The 20,257-nt window shown below is 39.5% G+C and overlaps 1 protein-coding gene and 1 long non-coding RNA gene across 3 annotated transcripts; one reads left to right on the forward strand and one right to left on the reverse strand.

Annotated features, from left to right (window-relative positions):
- Window position 1: 1 nt before the first annotated feature.
- Window positions 2-8,052, reverse strand: LOC149034048 (uncharacterized). Of its 2 annotated transcripts, XR_016182816.1 has the most exons (6): window positions 7,911-8,052; window positions 7,087-7,196; window positions 2,878-6,988; window positions 2,105-2,191; window positions 1,525-1,591; window positions 2-837 (listed from the first exon to the last, which is right to left on the reverse strand). It is a non-coding gene; the product is annotated as an uncharacterized LOC149034048 (long non-coding RNA). The 2 variants fall into 2 exon arrangements; XR_016182817.1 differs by lacking the exons at window positions 2-837; window positions 1,525-1,591 and adding an exon at window positions 916-1,487.
- Window positions 8,053-13,708: 5,656 nt separating this feature from the next.
- On the forward strand, window positions 13,709-19,466 carry LOC149034049 (uncharacterized). Its single transcript, XM_089193376.1, has one exon. The coding sequence runs from the start codon at window positions 13,720-13,722 to the stop codon at window positions 18,823-18,825; it is 5,106 nt and encodes a 1,701-aa protein (XP_089049502.1). The 5' UTR covers window positions 13,709-13,719; the 3' UTR covers window positions 18,826-19,466.
- Window positions 19,467-20,257: the final 791 nt, after the last annotated feature.

A 20,257-nucleotide genomic window follows, 5' to 3' on the forward strand; every position in this document is an offset into this window, starting at 1 on the left:
GGAAAAGAAGTGTTTTCTGAGCTTAAATTTTTGGAAATTTCTTGCAAGGTTTTTGACAAAAATATTGTGGTGTAACATGCCAAAATAAATATATTTAAAGAAAAGAAAAAAGGAGATACTCTTAATCGTATAGTAATGCAGACCATTGTATTTTCATAGATACCCCAGTAATTTTATCAATTCAATCCTTTAACCCTAAAGAGTGATTAGCATCTAATTTCTCCTTACAGTGAGCTCTTGATTGTTAAGCAAAATCTCCTTCTCAGCACCTTAGGAAATGTATAGAAAACAGCATGGAGAATGTGTATACTGATCTTAGTGTGTATAGGGTTAATTGATACCCCTATGCGTAGATACCGTTGTATCCTCACACAGACTCTTGTATGCTTATAGATACTTTTATATACTCATTATCCTTCACTTTCGCTCTGCCGCTACTATTTCGCTCTTGCCTGATGAAATAGATGACCCTCGTGTCAGCCATTTAGGATTCAAATCCCCTCTTTAAATCGCTCTCCCGGGCCTCTGAGAGGTTACACATTGGGTGCGTGAGCCAATCCTTCCAATAATTTTCGAATTGTCTTATTTCCGATTCAAGGAAACTGCCATGCGCATTTCCCGTCTAATAAAAGACAGTCCACGGACCTCCCTGGAGAAAGCTGGTGACTAGATAGAGTACGTACTCAGACATGGTGGAACCCAGCACCTCAGAGCTCAGGTGTTTGACATCCCTTGGTACCAGTACTACTTACTTGACGTCATAGCTTTCCTTGTTGCCATAGCAGCGATAAATGTCATGGTGATAAGACTGGCATGTCGATGCCAATGTCGTGCATGCTGTAAAAGGAGTGTTGACAAAACTAAAAACGATTAAAATCTTGATTGCTCTTCTCCCTTAATACAATTAAGCGCGATTAGAATTAATGCACATGTCCACTCAAACTCATTATATGTCACAAGATAAGTGGGTTTGATCAAATGATTTTATAAAATGAATTGACCACCATAAAGACTTTCTAAAGCTGACGTGTGGAGCGTTAACCCTTCGTCATGCGCTCTGACAGTTTCCTCCCGTTCAGGAGAAGTTAAAAAGCATGGCTCACAATTTCGGACTATTTTTTCAACAGCAATTGACGTTAGATACTGATTTTGATTTCTACTCAAAATAATCCAATTAACGGCGTTTGGAGGTCCACGAAACGTCTTCGCTAATGTTTGGAAATCGACTGATGTTTTTTTCCAAAATACCTTGACCCGGAGAAAGCTACTGCATAGGTAAACATTAAATATCAAGTAAATAATTTTTCTACGGCACAAATATTTTTTTCCAATTTTTTACTTAAATAAATATGCAATACAGTGGCAATGACTCTGAGTCCATTAGTTTAGAGTTTGTAATACAAATATAGTTCTGACAAATATTAAAATGGAATATTGAAGGGATAATGAGGATGAGCACTATCTCGAGGGACTTTCTTACCATCAACCTAAAAAGAAAGAAAGGTGAAAAAGAAAAAAGGTTACCTCTTGAAAAAAGCCTCTAGCGTGCAATTTTCTCTTCCAGCCATATAGCCTGTTTGTTCTTTCAATCCTAGTAGTGATTAAGATACAGTATCAATATCTCATGGGGCAGACACATGATAAGAATAAAGAAAAATATTGGGCGAGAGAAATTCTTTCATTTGGGGCACTAGTTGTTATTTATTGCCGAGGGAGGGATGAAGCTTTTTTTATTTATCTATTTATGTATATCCATACCGGATTCCGGTATATTATTTTAAGGGGGGGGGGGGGTCAATAAGAATATTTCAGAGCCCTTGAGGAGGGGGGGGGGGAAATCAGTGGACACTAATAAGAATGCCATAGGGGTGGTATGAGCCAACAAACCATGCCACAGCCATTAAGGGAAGCTTCAGAGTAAAAGTATGGCCTAAGGTTTGGCATGGTGCAGGATGAGCCAACCAAGTTTAAGAATGCTGTGCTGTCTCTGAAGAACAGGCAAGGTCAGAGAGTGGGTGGGTGATTGAGTAAACAGAGAAAGAAGTGGGAGGGAGAGGTTGGAAAGAGAGGACAGAGTCGGTAAGGAGGGGACAGTACTACTTACTTCTTTCATGGGAATAAGAACTCTCCAAGATTTGTTGATGGATTCAACAAGCCTCATGTCGTCATCAGAGAGTGTGAAATCAAAAACCTGCATATGTTTAGGGAATGTTATGTTGTTACCTTTCGCTCATAATTGCTAAAATATTGTTTGTTTCAATGAGTACCAAGCCAATTTGAAAAGATAAAAACCATCAGCTTGATTCAAACCAAAACGTGAAGAAGAACCATGTGTGGGTGGCAATACATATCTTGATCGACAAATATATTGTGTAGCATTCCTCCTCTACTTTTGCTAAATACATGTTTTTTTATTTCATAATTCTTTAGATCAGTTTTGACATCTATTCACTTATTTACTGGTAATTACCCATGCAGGGTCATTTGTGATATTGACACTGTGGAAGCTGCTAACAAACAATAAACTGACACAGGTTTTGGTCTATGCTGATAATTCAAAAGAAGTGAATTATCATGCACACTCTGATTGGTCAATAAGCTACAGCCCTTTCACCCAATAAACCCATATAAAGCTGTTTCATGAAAGCAACAGATCATACTGTCTAAAAAGTTTTCCTGCAGGAGCAATAACTCCCTTACAGTGCAAGTATAACATTTAATAAGTTAGTAAATCATGAGCCACAGGTGTGCATTTATAAACTTTTCCCATATTGTCTTAAGATCTTGCCTGACCTCTCGCACTGCTGAACCAAAAGAAAGTGTGGCCTATTGATTGTGTAAACAATCCCACATAATCTTGATATATTGAAAGCTTACTTCAAAGTTGCTCTGAATGTGGGCAGGTGTGACACTTTTAGGTATAACAGAGACACCCCTCTGTATCTGAAAGTGAATACAGACTTGAGCAGGAGACTTTTCATATTCGTTGGCAATTTCCTCTATCTTTGGGTCATGCAGTAGACTCCAGTCTTCTTGTTTAGCCTAGCCAGTAACTTGGAAAACATAAGCAATAAAAAAAGAAACATTTCTGACTAGCATTGGTTTGTTTTTTTTTTTGTTAATGTGAACAATTGGTTGAGAATTATCATATCTCATGTCAGTGTAAACCTTCAACTCTCATACATTGTAAATGACCAAGACAAAATTTCTCCTAACCATATCAATACAATATCAAGCAGACAAGTGATGAGAATAAAGAAAAATTTCAATTAGGTATTATTAGTTGATCAAATACAAAATACTCTAAACTAACATCATAAGAATTGTATAACAGACTGTAAGGAGAATTACTACTGAGATCTTGGGAATGAAAGGGTAAATGTATTATTTCCCTCCCAGTTTTTAATAAATTTGTTTTATTTGAGTGTACACTGGTTTATTAATCACTGGAAAGTTCGTAAAAACTGAAATACAATAAATTAAATTAGGCAATTATCATACAATAAACGCTAATCAAATGTCCTAAACTCGAACAGTGAGATGCTATATCGAAGGCGTTGGTCGAGGGTCGAACACACAATTTATAGTACAGCGGTTAAATTTAAAATACGTCATGTAAGCTTTAGCACTTGTTCCCCACGAAAAATTCAAAAAAGGACTGTTCAAGATCGTTCTGAACAAAGCACAGGCGGCCCAAGCTCCAGCTGTGAGATGATCATCTTGCGCAATAACAGTCATGGCGGAATTATAAGAGTTTGTATGGGAATATTTACGACCGCTCTAAGGAATAAAAAAATACGTCAAATTCTCAAAAAAAAAATACCTCACCTTACTTCCACAGCGTATTGCTTGTTATCTGATCGCTTACTTTGATGAAAAGAGCCCATTTGAGCGAGTTGTTCATTTCGAGGTTTTCAACGTACATAAGAAAGGCCCAAGGCTGAACACTCCATTTCCGAACGCCTGAGCCGAGAAGCGAAAAATCCAAGCTCAAAATGACCGGGCGGCCACAAATCCAACGCAGAATCCAAGCACATACACTGTAGTTTCATTTCAATTCACTAAAAACTCAATCGTCCTCGTGCAACCGACACTAAGCCGCAGTTTGCTTCAAAAATTTCCAGTTTAGAGGTTTCTAACAGCCCGCGGCCACATCAACCTTGACACATGACCGTTGAAAACCAGCTTGGTAACCCTACCTCCTTTTTAAACTGAGCCTCTCCGGGGACCATACCGTCAGTTATCGTCAATAAATTGTTTTAGAACCACGGGTCCCCTCAGTAGAAATCGATCAAGAGGCTATTGTTTCGATCGGCCAATCGAATTCGCCTCCGGAAATGTTTACAAATTCAAAATAATTTACAAGCATAGTTGCAAACCGCATAGCTGATCTAGTAAATCTCGATAATTTCCTTTTAATTTCAAAAGATAAAAATGTCGTCTGTAAAAAATAGTCTATTCCACGGTTGCAGCAAGGACGTAATCAATTCGAACTCGTATCTGAAATGGAAATCGTGGTAAGTATTGTTGCTGGATATCCGTGTTAATATTTTCACGCATGGAAATGGACAATTTAAATCCAAATGTACAAATTATTTTTCTTTGAATTATTACTTTTCCTTTGCTTCTGTGCTAGACAGACGGAAATTTTCATTCTTCATTATTAGGGTTTTGTTTCACTACGATTTTGAAGAAGATAACCTCGCAGACGCCAGCGAAATCCTGAGTCCGATCGAAACAATAGCCTCTTGATCGATTTCTACTGAGGGGACCCGTGGTTCTAAAACAATTTATTGACGATAACTGACGGTATGGTCCCCGGAGAGGCTCAGTTTAAAAAGGAGGTAGGGTTACCAAGCTGGTTTTCAACGGTCGTGTGTCAAGGTTGATGTGGCCGCGGGCTGTTAGAAACCTCTAAACTGGAAATTTTTGAAGCAAACTGCGGCTTAGTGTCGGTTGCACGAGGACGATTGAGTTTTTAGTGAATTGAAATGAAACTACAGTGTATGTGCTTGGATTCTGCGTTGGATTTGTGGCCGCCCGGTCATTTTGAGCTTGGATTTTTCGCTTCTCGGCTCAGGCGTTCGGAAATGGAGTGTTCAGCCTTGGGCTTTTCTTATGTACGTTGAAAACCTCGAAATGAACAACTCGCTCAAATGGGCTCTTTTCATCAAAGTAAGCGATCAGATAACAAGCAATACGCTGTGGAAGTAAGGTGAGGTATTTTTTTTTGAGAATTTGACGTATTTTTTTATTCCTTAGAGCGGTCGTAAATATTCCCATACAAACTCTTATAATTCCGCCATGACTGTTATTACGCAAGATGATCATCTCACAGCTGGAGCTTGGGCCGCCTGTGAACAAAGGAGCTTTGAGGTCCTGCGACAGTTTCTTGATTTTGTTTGAGTATTTTGTGGTTGTCATAAAATAACCACTGAGATAGGATCTTTACCTGTAAGCTAAATGCGAGTACAAATTTTTTCTTATATCGGGCACATAAAATAGCATTACACCGTTAATGTTTTCGTCCAGTATCAATCATTAGGAGAAGAAGAAATATTACTAAATGCGTGATCGCGTAGTTTATAGCGATTCCCAAAATCCTAGATTCATGAAAACAAGCCATCAAACTATACTTCTCTGTTTTTTATTACTCACATAAAGCTCACAGATAAAGATATACAAAAACTAATAACAATGTTTTCAGTGTGTTTGAGCTATTTACCAGGTTATCAATGCGCTAATAAGCCTAACAGTAACGTTTGAATTTTAGACGTTAATGTCGTCTCTTAAAAAGTAAATTATGAGAGAGATTCTCCTTGCAGCGTTGAGTCCGTTGAGAGAAGTTCAATGTTTTTTACTTACGTAATACGAAAAATTTGTTAACACTGAAACATGAGATAATTCGTGAAATAACGAACGGGAATTTCAGGAATTGTACACACGCTACGTTTATGGGAAATTCTGAAGTAAATGGGTGTAAATGACCTTCCCGATTTTGTTTCCTCAGTATGCGAAAATCTCGATGGATTCCTCCACTAGAATACATACATACATACATACTTTATTGTTACCTCCCCAATGGGGCTTTTCAGGAACAATTATTTAAATTACTAAAGTTACTAATAACTACACAATTAAAATTAATTAAATTTAAGAAACATTTACAGCATTATCTAAACTTTGTAGTCGAGAAAAATACTAAAAATAAATGAAGTTTAGGGAGTATTTACAAAATTGTCTAAAAGCTTATTCTTTAAGATACGTTAAAAAACTTGAACCGAACGGCTTGATTTTAAAAAGGGGTCTAAACTGTTCCAAAGTCCAATAGTTCTGTAATAAAATGTTCTTTGTCCTTAGGCTGTTTTAAAAAGAGGTATATTACGCTTTTGGCCACTCCTAGTTGTACGCTTGGTAGCTTGCTCGCGGGTACTGAATTGTGACGTCAGATATTTGGGGGCGTGTCCGGAAATGCATTTAAAAGCCATGGTAGCTTGGCGGTAGTATAGTTGGTCCTTAACGGGTAACCAAGACAAACTTTTTGAGTGGGGAGTTACATGATCGTACTTTCTCGCGCCACTAACGATTCGACATGCGAAGTTCTGCACAGCCTGCAATTTCCGTCTATTTTTCTCTGTGGTATTTGCCCTGACGTTCGAGCAGTAGTACAACTTACTGAAAACTAAGGCGTTTATCACGGTTAACAACGACGTTCTGTCAAGACAGTGTTTGACACGGCTAATTTGCGCGAGACGTGCGATACATTCCGATACTGTGGTCTGATATGATCATCAAATGTCAAGTTCGAATCCAAAATCACGCCGAGATCTTTGGCTGATTGTACAGAGGAGATGTCCTTTCCCAACAAAGACAAAGGAAACTCATGGAGCTTCGAAGTCATCTGTCGGCTCTCGAAAACAATTAATTTCGTCTTGTCTGGATTTAGAAATAGCCTATTTCTGAAGCACCAGTTGCGTACACCGAATACCTAGAAAAATTAAAACAGTTTCGCGGGTTATGCAAAAATCGAATACTACAGGTACGTTCCATTATATTTCAAACTCTGTTTTCAAAAGGAATTCTCACCTTTGTTGGCCCGTGGAGGTAATTCCGAGTTCCATTGCTTACGATGGTACACGGTTTGCCAAAAAATTGGACCGGTACATTACCACCATTGTGTTCAAAGACGGGAGATGCTGCAAATGCATAATGCGTACTTAGAGTGTTTTCCAAGAGCTTTCATATATATGAAATACTTTTAAATATTTCAACACTTTTACGCCCGGTGCATTGCGTAAATTTTTAACAAAATTGCGGCAAAAGATCAATTCTCTACAAGGCCCACACCGAATTGATAAAGGCAAAAAAATCAGCCAAGAATAAAAGAAACTGCCAATCATTTTTCGAAAACCTCTTGTGATTTAACTCCTTTGAGTGCAAGGCCTTCTTTACAAAGCATGTGGAACTAATAAGAAGAAACCTCTCGAGCATGTCCTTGAACTCATCTCTTTTCCCCTCGAAATAACCCAAGAAGTACTGATTTTCAACAGAACAATTTTCAAGGTTTTCCTCAAGGAAGTCAGTCTCCGAGTTGTTTAAAGAAGAATGATTAGTCGCCGCCATCATTACGCATTCTAGTGTCTTAATCAAAAATTGTCTTCAGTTTCTATATGTCATCCTTTCGCGGGCTTTTGCAATATTCGCGGGTTTCTTATTTTTTTCCCGCTGACCAAAATTACCGTGTACTCTTACCCTCGAACGCCTTCGATGTCGCGTCACCCACTCGAACACGCGAGGCGTGTATCTACTTATAGATAAATCAGAACAACACAAATATTTTAAGCGCAACAAAACTACCTTGATTATACACGTTTCGGTTTATAAATACAAAAATAAATAAGATGACATACCTCTTTCTCCGTTCTGTTATTCTAGTATTTCGACAATCCTTCGATCTGGCTATGCTTGTGACTAACACGTGTCTCGTGGCCGAATGGAACCTAATGCCGACAATTCGAGGGTATGTCACACAAAACAAAACAAAAGGGTATTGAACGTCACGCAGATCACAACTAAAAATAGCCTTCGTGACGCTAAGAGACGGTCTTTTTGAGAAGAGGAGAGAAAACTTCCTCCCCTAATGAATTACTGCAGGACAATTGACATGAAAACAAACAAATTAATTCACTTCCTTGATTCTTCTCCAGTTGTCCTTGAGGCGAGTTTATTCGTTTTCCTCACTTGGCTCATAAGCTCACAGGTTGTTCATTAATTCGTATCTAACGGTGGAGAATATTTCCATATTCATGTTGGGTAGTTTCTCACAGTTTCCACGCCAAGTGACTTGTCATTGAAAAGGCGCTCGGTGCATACAATGGAATAACGCCCCACAAATAAAAGATTGTCCTGCGCTTGGTCTAATAGAAATCCTACGTAAATCGGCTGACGACAAGCGGACAAAATTAATAAGTAATTGATAAAACTTAACCCTTTCACTCCCAAGATCTGATTGTTAATTCTCCCCTGTAGCTGCTACACATTTCCTTGTAAATTGGTTATGAGAACTTGGTGCTAGATCAAGATAGCAGCTTCTATCTGATAAGTTTGAATATTCTCATCACCTGTTTGCTGAAGAATGTATGGATATTGTAGGGAGAAGTTTTATGTTAGTCACTTCTGGGAGTTAAAGGGTTAAAGGACCTTTTCTACTGGCACTTACGTTTGGCTGTTCAACGGGCCTAGGAAAGAGAGTGATTATGGAACCGACAGTCGAACAGAAATAGACAACCACATTTTATTGGCTACTTGATATGACTGACATATGATGTGTGTTGGAAAAAAACTCAAAGGACGAAAAGAGATGTTTAAAATTATTTTCCAAGCAGGGCACTGAAGGCTACACGTTGCGGTAAGTACTGTCTATGAAAACAACTGATTCACTTCCATTAATTTGCCTTGACATAGACTAAGGAAATCGTTTTGTCTTGGAGTATGAGGTTTAAAAACTGCCTCAAACCTCGTTCAGTTATGAATGATGTGATAAATGACTTGGCGGCAGAGAATTCTGATATGTGCAATAGAAATTGAAAGAAATTCATAAACGGCAAAGTCGGTTTATCGTTTTTAACTCCACCTAGATTAACCAAACATTGACTAAATTCAACGAATTAACTGGTATTTTAACCGACACTGGACATGATGATAACTTTCAAGCTACCTTCTCTGAAGATTAAATTCCGACATCCTCTGAGATAGCCGAAGGGCTATCTACTAACGCTCCAGCCTCGCGCAGAATTCCAACCGTCATGTGAAAAATATGAATTCCGAATGTCCATTACAAAAGCTTCAATGAAATTAATTTCAGTTGTTCCTTGCAATGAAGGAAAGATAAGAAGAGACGGATATTTGTTATCCTACTTATGAAGCGCCATTTGATGTGCGTAAATATATTTCAGTTTTGTACGACTAACTTTTTTACCGATGACGGATGTGAGCATGCAAAAATGAAACAATTCACTTTTGTTGCAGGTAACATCCGGTCTCAGTGTACATTGTTTTGCGAGAACCGTTGGATTTTTAACCTAAAATTACAATCAAGACTTGTTACAGTACTGAATTGGAGCTTCTGTCTTGAAACGGTAAGCTATTTGTGTTCAATGATGACTGTCTCTTCACGAGCTGTTCATTTTCCAGTTACTGCGATTTTCGTCATCGAAGACAAAGTTGGTAAATAAGAGGAACGGCTGCGTTGATCAGAGTTGTACACTTAAAAGACAACATATTGCTATCTTCTTTTATCTTTTAAGGGTTTTAATCTAAACAATACGGAAATATTGTAACAATCACGTGATGTCATGATCGCGAAGATCTTGCTTAGCTTCATGTAAGTGATGATCAACAAATGATACCTTTTTTAGGGAGGAGAGGGAAAGGTGAATAATGAACCTGAACCACTCTTACAAAGAGGAATTTTCCTAAGAATGTACACCATCGGTCATGTATTTCAGTTTATTCATTCTCTTCCTTCGGACAAACGATTTCAACATCAAAAGTAGCGCACCGGGCGATTTGCCGAATTATCAAAAGTTGAAAATTCTATTGCTCCTGATATTCTCGGGCCCTGTCATATTGATCAAGTGATTGGAACAAAGTTGCTAGGTTTCCGTAGCTTCTTGCTTCTCCATCCCTGTCGCCAATTTCTATTCTGACAGCGAGTGCTTTCTCCTGATATTCTCGGGCCTTGTCGCAAGTTTTTCCTACAGATTTTTTTCCTGAATCTCATTGAAACTTCCTTCAAAGAACGAGGGATTTTTCCTTCTGATGTCAGGTACTCCAAATTACATGTACAGGCCTTTAACAGCGAATACAGCAGAACTGGAAACGATTTGAAAATTTTTGTCTCTAACACTAAACGGAAGATTTCGTCGGGCGATATCCTTAGTTTTCGCTTGACGCTACAAAATCTGAAATTAAAAATATTATGGCACACAAGAGTAATGACGTTTTACCCCGAAAGGAAAACACCTGCACAAAATAAGACTTTTCGCCAGTTATCAACATGACCTCCAATGCTATATTACCAAAAATTAAAATGGCTGGCTAAGGAAGATATCTTTAAGCGGATTCAGTCCGTTAACTTTTAGTTTGATGGCGTGACAAGAGACAAAAAAAAAAGTCGACTTCCTTCGGAAGATGTTATACAAGTCCGTTTGCCATCATCAAAATGAATAACGAACGTTTCTAACTTCAAAAGGCAATTTGCATCAATGCTGACTGTTTTAGAAATCTAAACAACACCAGTATCGTTATGAAAGCTTCAAAAAAATGATCATAAGAATAACAACATTAACAGCATGTAGAAATATCATTCCCACCCTTGAAAAGAAGCTATGGCTTCTTCCATTGAATGAGATATATAAAGGAAAAATATTATTGTTTATATTTCGATACTTTATAATACTTTTCCAGAAGCATCGACAAATACTGCACTTTTTTCAAGGATTTGCACCATCAAAGTGCAAGATCATCAAATAAAATGCATATCGATTATGCACGGACAATTATAACAAAACTTACTTTCTTATTTAATTTTTAGAAACGCGAACTTGTTGCAAGGAAATGCGATTATTATTAAGATATTGGCTGGGCAGTTTCGAATTAACAGTAAGCAGTATGATGCAACACAAGCTCCCTTGAGAGCCCAGTAAATCGGTTTTGTTAAGAGCATTGCATCTTCTTGAAAATTCTATTTCTCCTGATATTCTCGGGCCCTGTCATATTGACCAAGTGATTGGAACAAAGTTCCTAGGTTTAAGTAGCTTGTTGCTTCTCCATCCCTGTCGCCAATTTCTATTCTGACAGCGAGTGCTTCCTCCTGATATTCTCGGGCCTTGTCATATTGACCAAGTGATCGGAACAAAGTTCCTAGGTTTCCGTAGCTTGTAGCTTTTCAAGAATTTGAAAAGAATTTTCAAATTCTTGAAAAGCCTTTTTTCCTGAATGGGTCAAGCGAACAATGATATGGATGTTTGTTTATCATAACTGCTGGGGGAGCTGGTTGCAAGCAACCGAAGATCCTTTTGGTTACCCTCCTGAGTAGTCTGAGTTGGTGAAGCTGTTGTTACCAATTTTTGATAACTTGAAGGAAAAATGAGAACTGTGATCAAAGATATTTAACAAAAACAGTGAAAACAGGAACTTATAAACTATTACGTAATATTTTAAGGAATTGGGTTTTTGGTTTTAAACTGATACATGAAGTACAGGCCGTTAATACGAATACAGTAGAACTGGAAACGATTTGAAAATTAAATTTGTCTCTGATATTTAACAGAAGATTGTGCCGGGCGATCTCAAAATTCAAAATATTACGGCATACAAGAGTATTGACGTTTAACCCTGACTCATGTAAAATGAAACTTTTCGCCAGTCATGAACATGACCTCCAATGCTATTCCTAAATATTAAAATGGCTGGCTCAGGAAGATATCATGAATGTATAAAAATGTTGATATCGAGTGATTGTTTGTCTCCTGAGTCCTCAAATAAGTCTTTGCCAGAACGCAGCGGATAACTTATCACTTTCATGGCGTCGAAACTTCCTTCAAAGAACGAGTGATTTTTTCTTCTGATGTCAGGTACTTCTGATTACTCGGAATTTACCGGAAGTTTCACTTTCCAATTGTAATGGATAATTGGGGTGGGTATAAGACTCGTTGGGGTGGGTTTAAGTTACACGTTGCCAGAACGCAACGGGTAACATATCATTTTTATGGCGAAAAGAAACAATGTTTATTTACTTTACGCTCATTACATTTGCAGTCTATGAATGGGAACAAAATTTTTGTACGAGATTTGGGCGATCGCTTATTCAGTGAAAAAATATTGACTCCGAAAGAGACTTTGCCAGATTGGCATGAGACACACAAAAAAATTAATTTTTATAAATTCCCAACTTTTCACCATGGATTTTTTTCTTCTATTTTCTAGGAAAAAGTTGACCTCCCTCGGAAGATCTTATACAAGTCCCTCTGCCTTCATCAAAATGAATAAGGAATGTTTCTAATTAACTGCTAAAGGTAAGTTGCATCAACGCTGACAGTTTTAGAAATCAAAACAACACTAGTATCGTTATGAAAACTACAAAAGAAAATTATCATAGGAATAACAACATTAACAGCATATATAGATCTCACTGCGCCCCCTCCCCCTCCCCCCTTTGAAAAGAAGCTATGTTTCTTCCATTGAATGAGATATACAAGGGAAAAGAGATCATTTGTTTATATTTCGATATCCTATAATACTTATTCAAAAGCATCGACAAATACTGCACTTTTTTCAAGGTTTTACACAATCAAATTGCAAGATCATCAAATAAAGTGCACATCGATTATGTACTGACAATTATAATTATAACAAACACGCCATAGAGTACAGGACCTTCACACAAAGGTAGCTTATATGGAACATTCTCTGAATACATGCAAAACCTGTGAGTCAAAATATATATTTAGGAAACAGATCAAAGAAAACCTACTCTCTAATTTAATTTCTAGAAACGTGAGCTTGTTGCAAGGAAATGCGATTACTTTCAAGATATTGTCTGGGCAGTTTCGAATTAGCAGTAAGCAGACTGATGCAACACGAGCTCCCTCGAGAGCCCAGTAAATCGGTTTTGTTAAAAGCATTGCTCCTTCTTACAAAATTGAATTGAATTACTGTGAACTAAATATGAATCAGCAAGTCAAATGAAACTTGTAGTGTTCTGTTAGCCGGTTTAATTTTCCAGTTGGTCTCTGATCTGCGTGATTCGCGTGACAGTGCAACGAACACTCCAGTAGAATAGACGGCAAAGGTGTGTTCCTCTAGGCCTCTTTGATGGACAATGTAAAATATCGATCTACGATACAAGGGGCTAGAGTCCAAACTCCATAGAAAATATGTATTAAACTTGTTAAATGAACCACAACATTTGGCTAAAATAAAATAAAATAAAAGTATGCGAAAAATGTCTACCTCAGTTTTCGAATGTTAAGGTTAGAGTTCTTTGACGTGATTTGCTAACTTAACTGTGAAATCACGTGCGCCACGCGTGAACATAAAAAGAATACAAAGCGGGGAGGGGAAGATAAAGATTGAAATTTAAACATAAACAGTCCGTGTAAAAGCTTTCACTAATTTCTCCTTTTTTTTTTCAAACTGAGAAGAAACAGGGTCAAGATGAACAGCATAAAAGAAGCTATATCAGCTATCTTCATAGGTATAGTGGTCGCCGACTTCCTTCGCAAAACTGGTCGCGTGTTGCAAGCCATCGAGGTTTACAAGGAATGTTTGATTATATTACACAGTCAGGCGAAGGCTATCGATCGTTCATTGGCAAACTTTACGTTCCGAGCCATCTACAAGGGAATAATCAGTGCTTACGTTGATGTAAAGGATTACATGAGTGCAGAAAAATACCTGAGGGAACTCCTCCTATACCTGGATTCTAACGACACCGCTGAAAAAGGATGGCTACATTTAAACCTGGCAGAAATACTTCAGGTACAAAGTAAATTAATGGAGGCCTGGAAATTTTACGAATCAGCAATCAACATCATGAAAACGATGGGAAACATACATGGCCAGGCACTGTGTTACGCAAAGCTCGGAAAAATGTTCCAATCGCATAGTCGATACGACAAGGCCCGAGAATATCAAGAGAAAGCACTCGATATCACAAAAGAAATTGGTGACAGGTATGGAGAAGCATCAAACTACGGAAACCTAGGAGTTTTATTCCAATCACTCGGTCAATATGACAAGGCCCGAGAATATCAAGAGAAAGCACTCGATATCACAAAAGAAATTGGTGACAGGGATGGAGAAGCATCAAACTACGGAAACCTAGGAGCTTTATTCCAATCACTCGGTCAATATGACAAGGCCCGAGAATATCAAGAGAAAGCACTCGATATCACAATAGAAATTGGTGACAGGTATGGAGAAGCATCAAACTACGGAAACCTAGGAGTTTTATTCCAATCACTCGGTCAATATGACAAGGCCCAAGAATATCAAGAGAAAGCACTCGCTATCACAATAGAAATTGGTGAAAAGGAAGGAGAAGCATCAAGCTACGGAAACCTAGGAACCTTGTTCCAATCACTCGGTCAATATGACAAGGCCCGAGAATATCAAGAGAAAGCACTCGCTATCAGAATAGAAATTGGTGACAGAGATGGAGAAGCAACAAGCTACGGAAACCTTGGAACTTTGTTCAAATCACTCGGTCGATATGACAAGGCCCTAAAATATCAAGAGAAAGCGCTCGCTATCAAAATAAAAATTGGTGACAAGGATGGAGAAGCAACAAGCTACGGAAACCTAGGAACTTTGTTCCAATCGCTCGGTCAATATGACAAGGCCCGAGAATATCAAGAGAAAGCACTCGCTATCAAAATAGAAATTGGTGACAAGGATGGAGAAGCAAGAAGCTACGGAAACCTGGGAACTTTGTTCCAATCACTCGGTCAATATGACAAGGCCCGAGAATATAAAGAGAAAGCACTCGATATCACAAGAGAAATTGGTGACAAGTATGGAGAAGCAACAAGCTACGGAAACCTAGGAGCTTTGTTCCAATCACTCTGTCAATATGACAAGGCCCGAGAATATCAAGAGAAAGCACTCGATATCACAATAGAAATTGGTGACAGGGATGGAGAAGCATCAAGCTACGGAAACCTAGGAGCTTTGTTCCAATCACTCGGTCAATATGACAAGGCCCGAGAATATCAAGAGAAAGCACTCGCTATCACAATAGAAATTGGTGACAGGTATGGAGAAGCATCAAGCCACGGAAACCTAGGAGCTTTGTTCCAATCACTAGGTCAATATGACAAGGCCCGAGAATATCAAGAGAAAGCACTCCCTATCACAATAGAAATTGGTGACAGGTATGAAGAAGCAACAAGCTACGGAAACCTAGGAACCTTGTTCCAATCACTCGGTCAATATGACAAGGCCCGAGAATATCAAGAGAAAGCACTCGATATCACAATAGAAATTGGTGACAGCTATGGAGAAGCAACAAGATACAGAAACCTAGGAACCTTGTTCCAATCACTCGGTCAATATGACAAGGCCCGAGAATATGAAGAGAAAGCACTCGATATCACAATAGAAATTGGTTACAGGGATGGAGAAGCAACAAGCTACGGAAACCTAGGAGCTTTGTTGCAATCACTCGGTCGATATGACAAAGCCCGAGAATATCAAGAGAAAGCACTCGCTATCAGAATAGAAATAGGTGACAGAGACGGAGAGGCAAAAAGCTACGGAAACCTAGGAACTTTGTACCAATCACTCGGTCGATATGACAAGGCCCGAGAATATCAAGAGAAAGCACTCGCTATCAGAATAGAAACTGGCGACAAGGATGGAGAAGCAACAAGCTACGGAAACCTAGGAGCTTTGTTCCAATCACTCGGTCAATATGACAAGGCCCGAGAATATCAAGAGAAAGCACTCGATATCACAATAGAAATTGGTGACATAGATGGAGAAGCAACAAGCTACGGAAACCTAGGAGCTTTGTTCCAATCACTCGGTCAATATGACAAGGCTCGAAAATATCAAGAGAAAGCACTCGCTATCAGAATAGAAATTGGTGACAGAGATGGAGAAGCAACAAGCTACGTAAACCTAGGAGCTTTGTTCCAATCACTCGGTCAATATGACAAGGCCCGAGAATATCAAGAGAAAGCACTCGCTATCAAAATAGGAATTGGTGACAAGGATGGAGAAGCAATAAGCTACGGAAACCTAGGAACTTTGTTCAAATCACTCGGTCAATATGACAAGGCCCGAGAATATCAGGAGAAAGCACTCGATATCAGAACAGAAATTGGTGACAGGAATGGAGAAGCAACAAGCTACGGAAACCTAGGAACTTTGTTCCAATCACTCGGTCAATATGACAAGGGCCTAGAATATCAGGAAAAAGCACTCGCTATCAAAATAGAAATGGGTGACAAGAATGGAGAAGCAACAAGCTACGGAAACCTAGGAACTTTGTTCCAATCACTCGGTCAATATGACAAGGCCCGAGATTATCAAGAGAAAGCACTCGCTATCCGAGTAGAAATCGGTGACAAGGATGGAGAAGCGAAAAGCTACGGAAACCTAGGAACTTTGTTCCAATCACTCGGTCAATACGGCAAGGCCCGAGAATATCAGGAGAAAGCACTCGATATCAGAATAGAAATTGGTGACAGGAATGGAGAAGCAACAAGCTACGGAAACCTAGGAGCTTTGTTCCAATCACTCGGTCAATATGACAAGGCCCGAGAATATCAGGAGAAAGCACTCGAAATCAGAATACAAATTGGTGACAGGAATGGAGAAGCAACAAGCTACGGAAACCTAGGAACTTGGTTCCAATTACTCGGTCAATATGACAAGGCCCGAGAATATCAAGAGAAAGCACTCGCTATCACAATAGAAATTGGTGACAGGTGTGGAAAAGCAACAAGCTATAGAAACCTTACGTCTACGTTTCTCTCACTGGGCTTGTATGCAAAGGCTGACCAATATCTAAAGAAGGCAATGGAAGTTAGAAAGGGTATCGATGATAGAATTGGAGAAGCAGTAGACTACATACACCTTGGTTCAATTTCTCTTAAGCGTGGTGAATATGACAAGGCTCAGGAATATTGCGAGAGAGCCCTTACAATTTGTATGGACATCGGTGATAGAGAAAAAATAGTAGCCAGCTACCAGAAGTTAGGCTTGTGTTACCAATCTCTTGGTAAAAATGACATAGCCGAAGAATACCTTAAGCAAGCTCTCCTATTAAGTAGGGATATTGGACACAACTTGAATGAGTTTCGCTGCCTTTGTGATCTATTGGTGTTAATGGTGTCAAAAGGTCATCTTGAGGAAGCTTCTTCATATCTTTCTCAAGTCATTCAGAAGTTCGAAACTTTGAGAGGTTTTCTTAAAGAAAACGATGAGTTGCAAATATCTCTTTTAGAAAAGTACGGTACCTTTCCCTACGAGTTGTTAAGTAGGTTCCTTTCTGCCACTAGAAAGCTTGAAGACGCCCTTTACGTCGAAGAGCTGAGAAGGGCAAGAGGTCTGGCCGACTTGATGACAGCTCGGTACTCTGTTCAAGAGCAGATCACAAGCGATCCACAGTCTTGGTGTGGCGTTCAAGGGATCATCAGAAAAGAAGCAGACTGTGCATGCTTGTACATTTCGGTTGGTGAATTCTATGTGCGACTTTGGATAATAAAAGCAACGGGGGCTATTCTTTTTTCAGAAAAGAAAGTGAACCTGGACCCCAACAAGGTGACTGGAATAGTCCCTGAGGTAGATGAATTTTTTAAAGAACTGATGTCACTTCGCTGCGACAACCGATCAGAGCTGCATTACTATGATACCGAAGATTTCAAAACAAGTCTCCACTTGTGTTACAACATAATCATTGCTCCCGTGGCCAGTTTACTGAAGCAGCCCGAGATCATAATTGTCCCTGATTCCTGTGTGTACCAAGTGCCATTTGCAGCCTTGGCTGACGAAGGAGGCAAGTATTTATCAGAGACATGCAGGATCCGGTTGGTTCCCTCTCTCACGACTCTAAAGCTTGTTCAAGACAGTCCTTCAGACTATCACAGTCAGACCGGGGCACTGGTAGTGGGTGACCCTGTGGTTGGAAAGGTGATTTACAAGGGAAGGTGCAGAAATATGACACCATTGCCGTGTGCAAGAAAGGAAGCAGAGATGATTGGAACACTTCTTGGCGTAAGGCCTTTGATAGGAGAGTCCGCTACAAAGCATTCTGTACTCCAAGCGATAAGTTCAGTGAGCCTGATACACATTGCTGCGCATGGAGATCCCGAAAGAGGGGAGATTGCTCTTTCTCCTAAGCACCCTACCCTACTCCCACCTTTTCCTCGAGAAGAAGAGTATCTTTTGACGATGGCAGATATTTCAAAAACTCAGTTGCGAGCTAAACTAGTGGTGCTTAGTTGTTGTCACAGTGCTCGTGGACAGATTAGAACCGAGGGAGTTATTGGAATTGCCCGAGCGTTCTTGGGATCCGGAGCTCGTTCAGTGTTAGCGGCACGATGGAGGCTGGATGATATAGCCACAGAGCAGTTCATGACTTGTTTCTGCAAACATTTGTTCCGCGGTGAAAGCGCCAGTGAGTCTCTCCACAAGGCCAGGAAGTGGATGAGAAATAACGGCTTTGACAAAGTTTCTCAATGGGCGCCATTTATGATCATGGGCGACAACGTGACATTTGATTTTGGAAATTGGCCGGTGCCTAGCGCACCTTAAGAGCCATGACTTCGATAAAACCTCTGTAGCATAATGAACTAGATTTAGTAAAGCTCAGAACTATTTAATTACAAGCCTATAAAAAGAGGACGCCATCTGCGAAGGACAACTTGAATCGATACAAAGAGGAAAGCATTTCTGTAAAATGCTTATCAGACATCCAAGTTTATTAATTTGAAACAAGACAGCGTGTAGCGTATCTCTTTATAAGAGTTCCGATGAGTTAGCTTAGTTAAATATTTTTTTCTGGTGGTCACCCAACTTTGTGAACGGTGTATATATTTTTCAGTAACCAGCTGCCGCTTGCTGAGAAGAGAGCTAATCTGACTAAGTTTGTGAACGAGGTTATTCGTCAGTAGTTTTGAGAAACTGTAGTGCGTCGTCGGCAGGAAAGTGGGTCAAAATGAAACACTTCGGTGGTTATCTAAAGCTGTTTACGCTGCAGCGAATATTTGAAAGCTGAGTCATTTCGAACATGAAACGGATCAGTATGAAGAGGTTCCCTTGACTGACGATTGTGTTACGTGTTACGTCTGTTTTTCGATTAAATAAAGGGATTGAGTTTCTAAAGAAAATGTGGTGCTACCTCGGTGGGAGAGTATGACAACTGAAGGTAATGCATCAACTGAGCTGATAACATGAATTGGCCACTGTGAAGAGTTTCAAAGCTGACGTTTCGAGCGTTAGCCCTTCGTTAGAGAGAATGACGAATGCTCGCAACTTCTCTATGAAAAACAACGTCACGGAAAATAAAGGTTCACTTGAGTTTCCTTTCAAAGGCATTGGTGAAACACTCGGGTACTTGGCACCATATCAGCTATCAATTGAATGGTTTAAGTCACAAGTCAGAGTTAAATTTTAAAGGACCCCAAGTCAAGCATGATAAAGAGAGCCTCATGAAAATATTGCTAAGTAGCTTTCATTTGAAAGGTCACTCTTGGAATGGTAGCCTGCAGAGCAGGCGTAATTTTGGCAAGCGAGTGCTCAGTGCTCTTTGAGTTTTACAACAGATGGCTGGGACGAGAGGGGTGAATAGGGAAACGGATCGGCGGATTTGGAGATTACCTTTCTACGCATTTTGGATTCAGAGCGCAATGTTAACGGTTTGCGGTTTTAATCAATGTTTTGTGACCTAATTTTGGATTGTGCTTGTGATAAAAAGTTCGGAACTTGGATCTCTGCCATCGTTTGAAATGTTTCATTTTGTTCTTGTGTATGTGCGCCAGCGCAGTTTTTTTTTGTCACGGACAAGACTCGTCCAATGTCACGCTATAAGGAAACAGTGATGGCGCCGTATGGTCAGGAAGCTGTGGCATGAAGCTAGTGTACTGCCGCCACCTACCCTCCAAAAGAAAATCAGGAAGTGGCCCCTTCCCAATTTTCTTTTGGAGGGTAGAGGGCGACTGTACATAGGATAGTGACATGTTACCAG

Source organism: Pocillopora damicornis, chromosome 14 (genome assembly GCF_964200805.1).
Source record: "Pocillopora damicornis chromosome 14, jaPocDami1.2, whole genome shotgun sequence".
In the NCBI taxonomy this organism is placed as follows: domain Eukaryota; kingdom Metazoa; phylum Cnidaria; class Anthozoa; order Scleractinia; family Pocilloporidae; genus Pocillopora; species Pocillopora damicornis.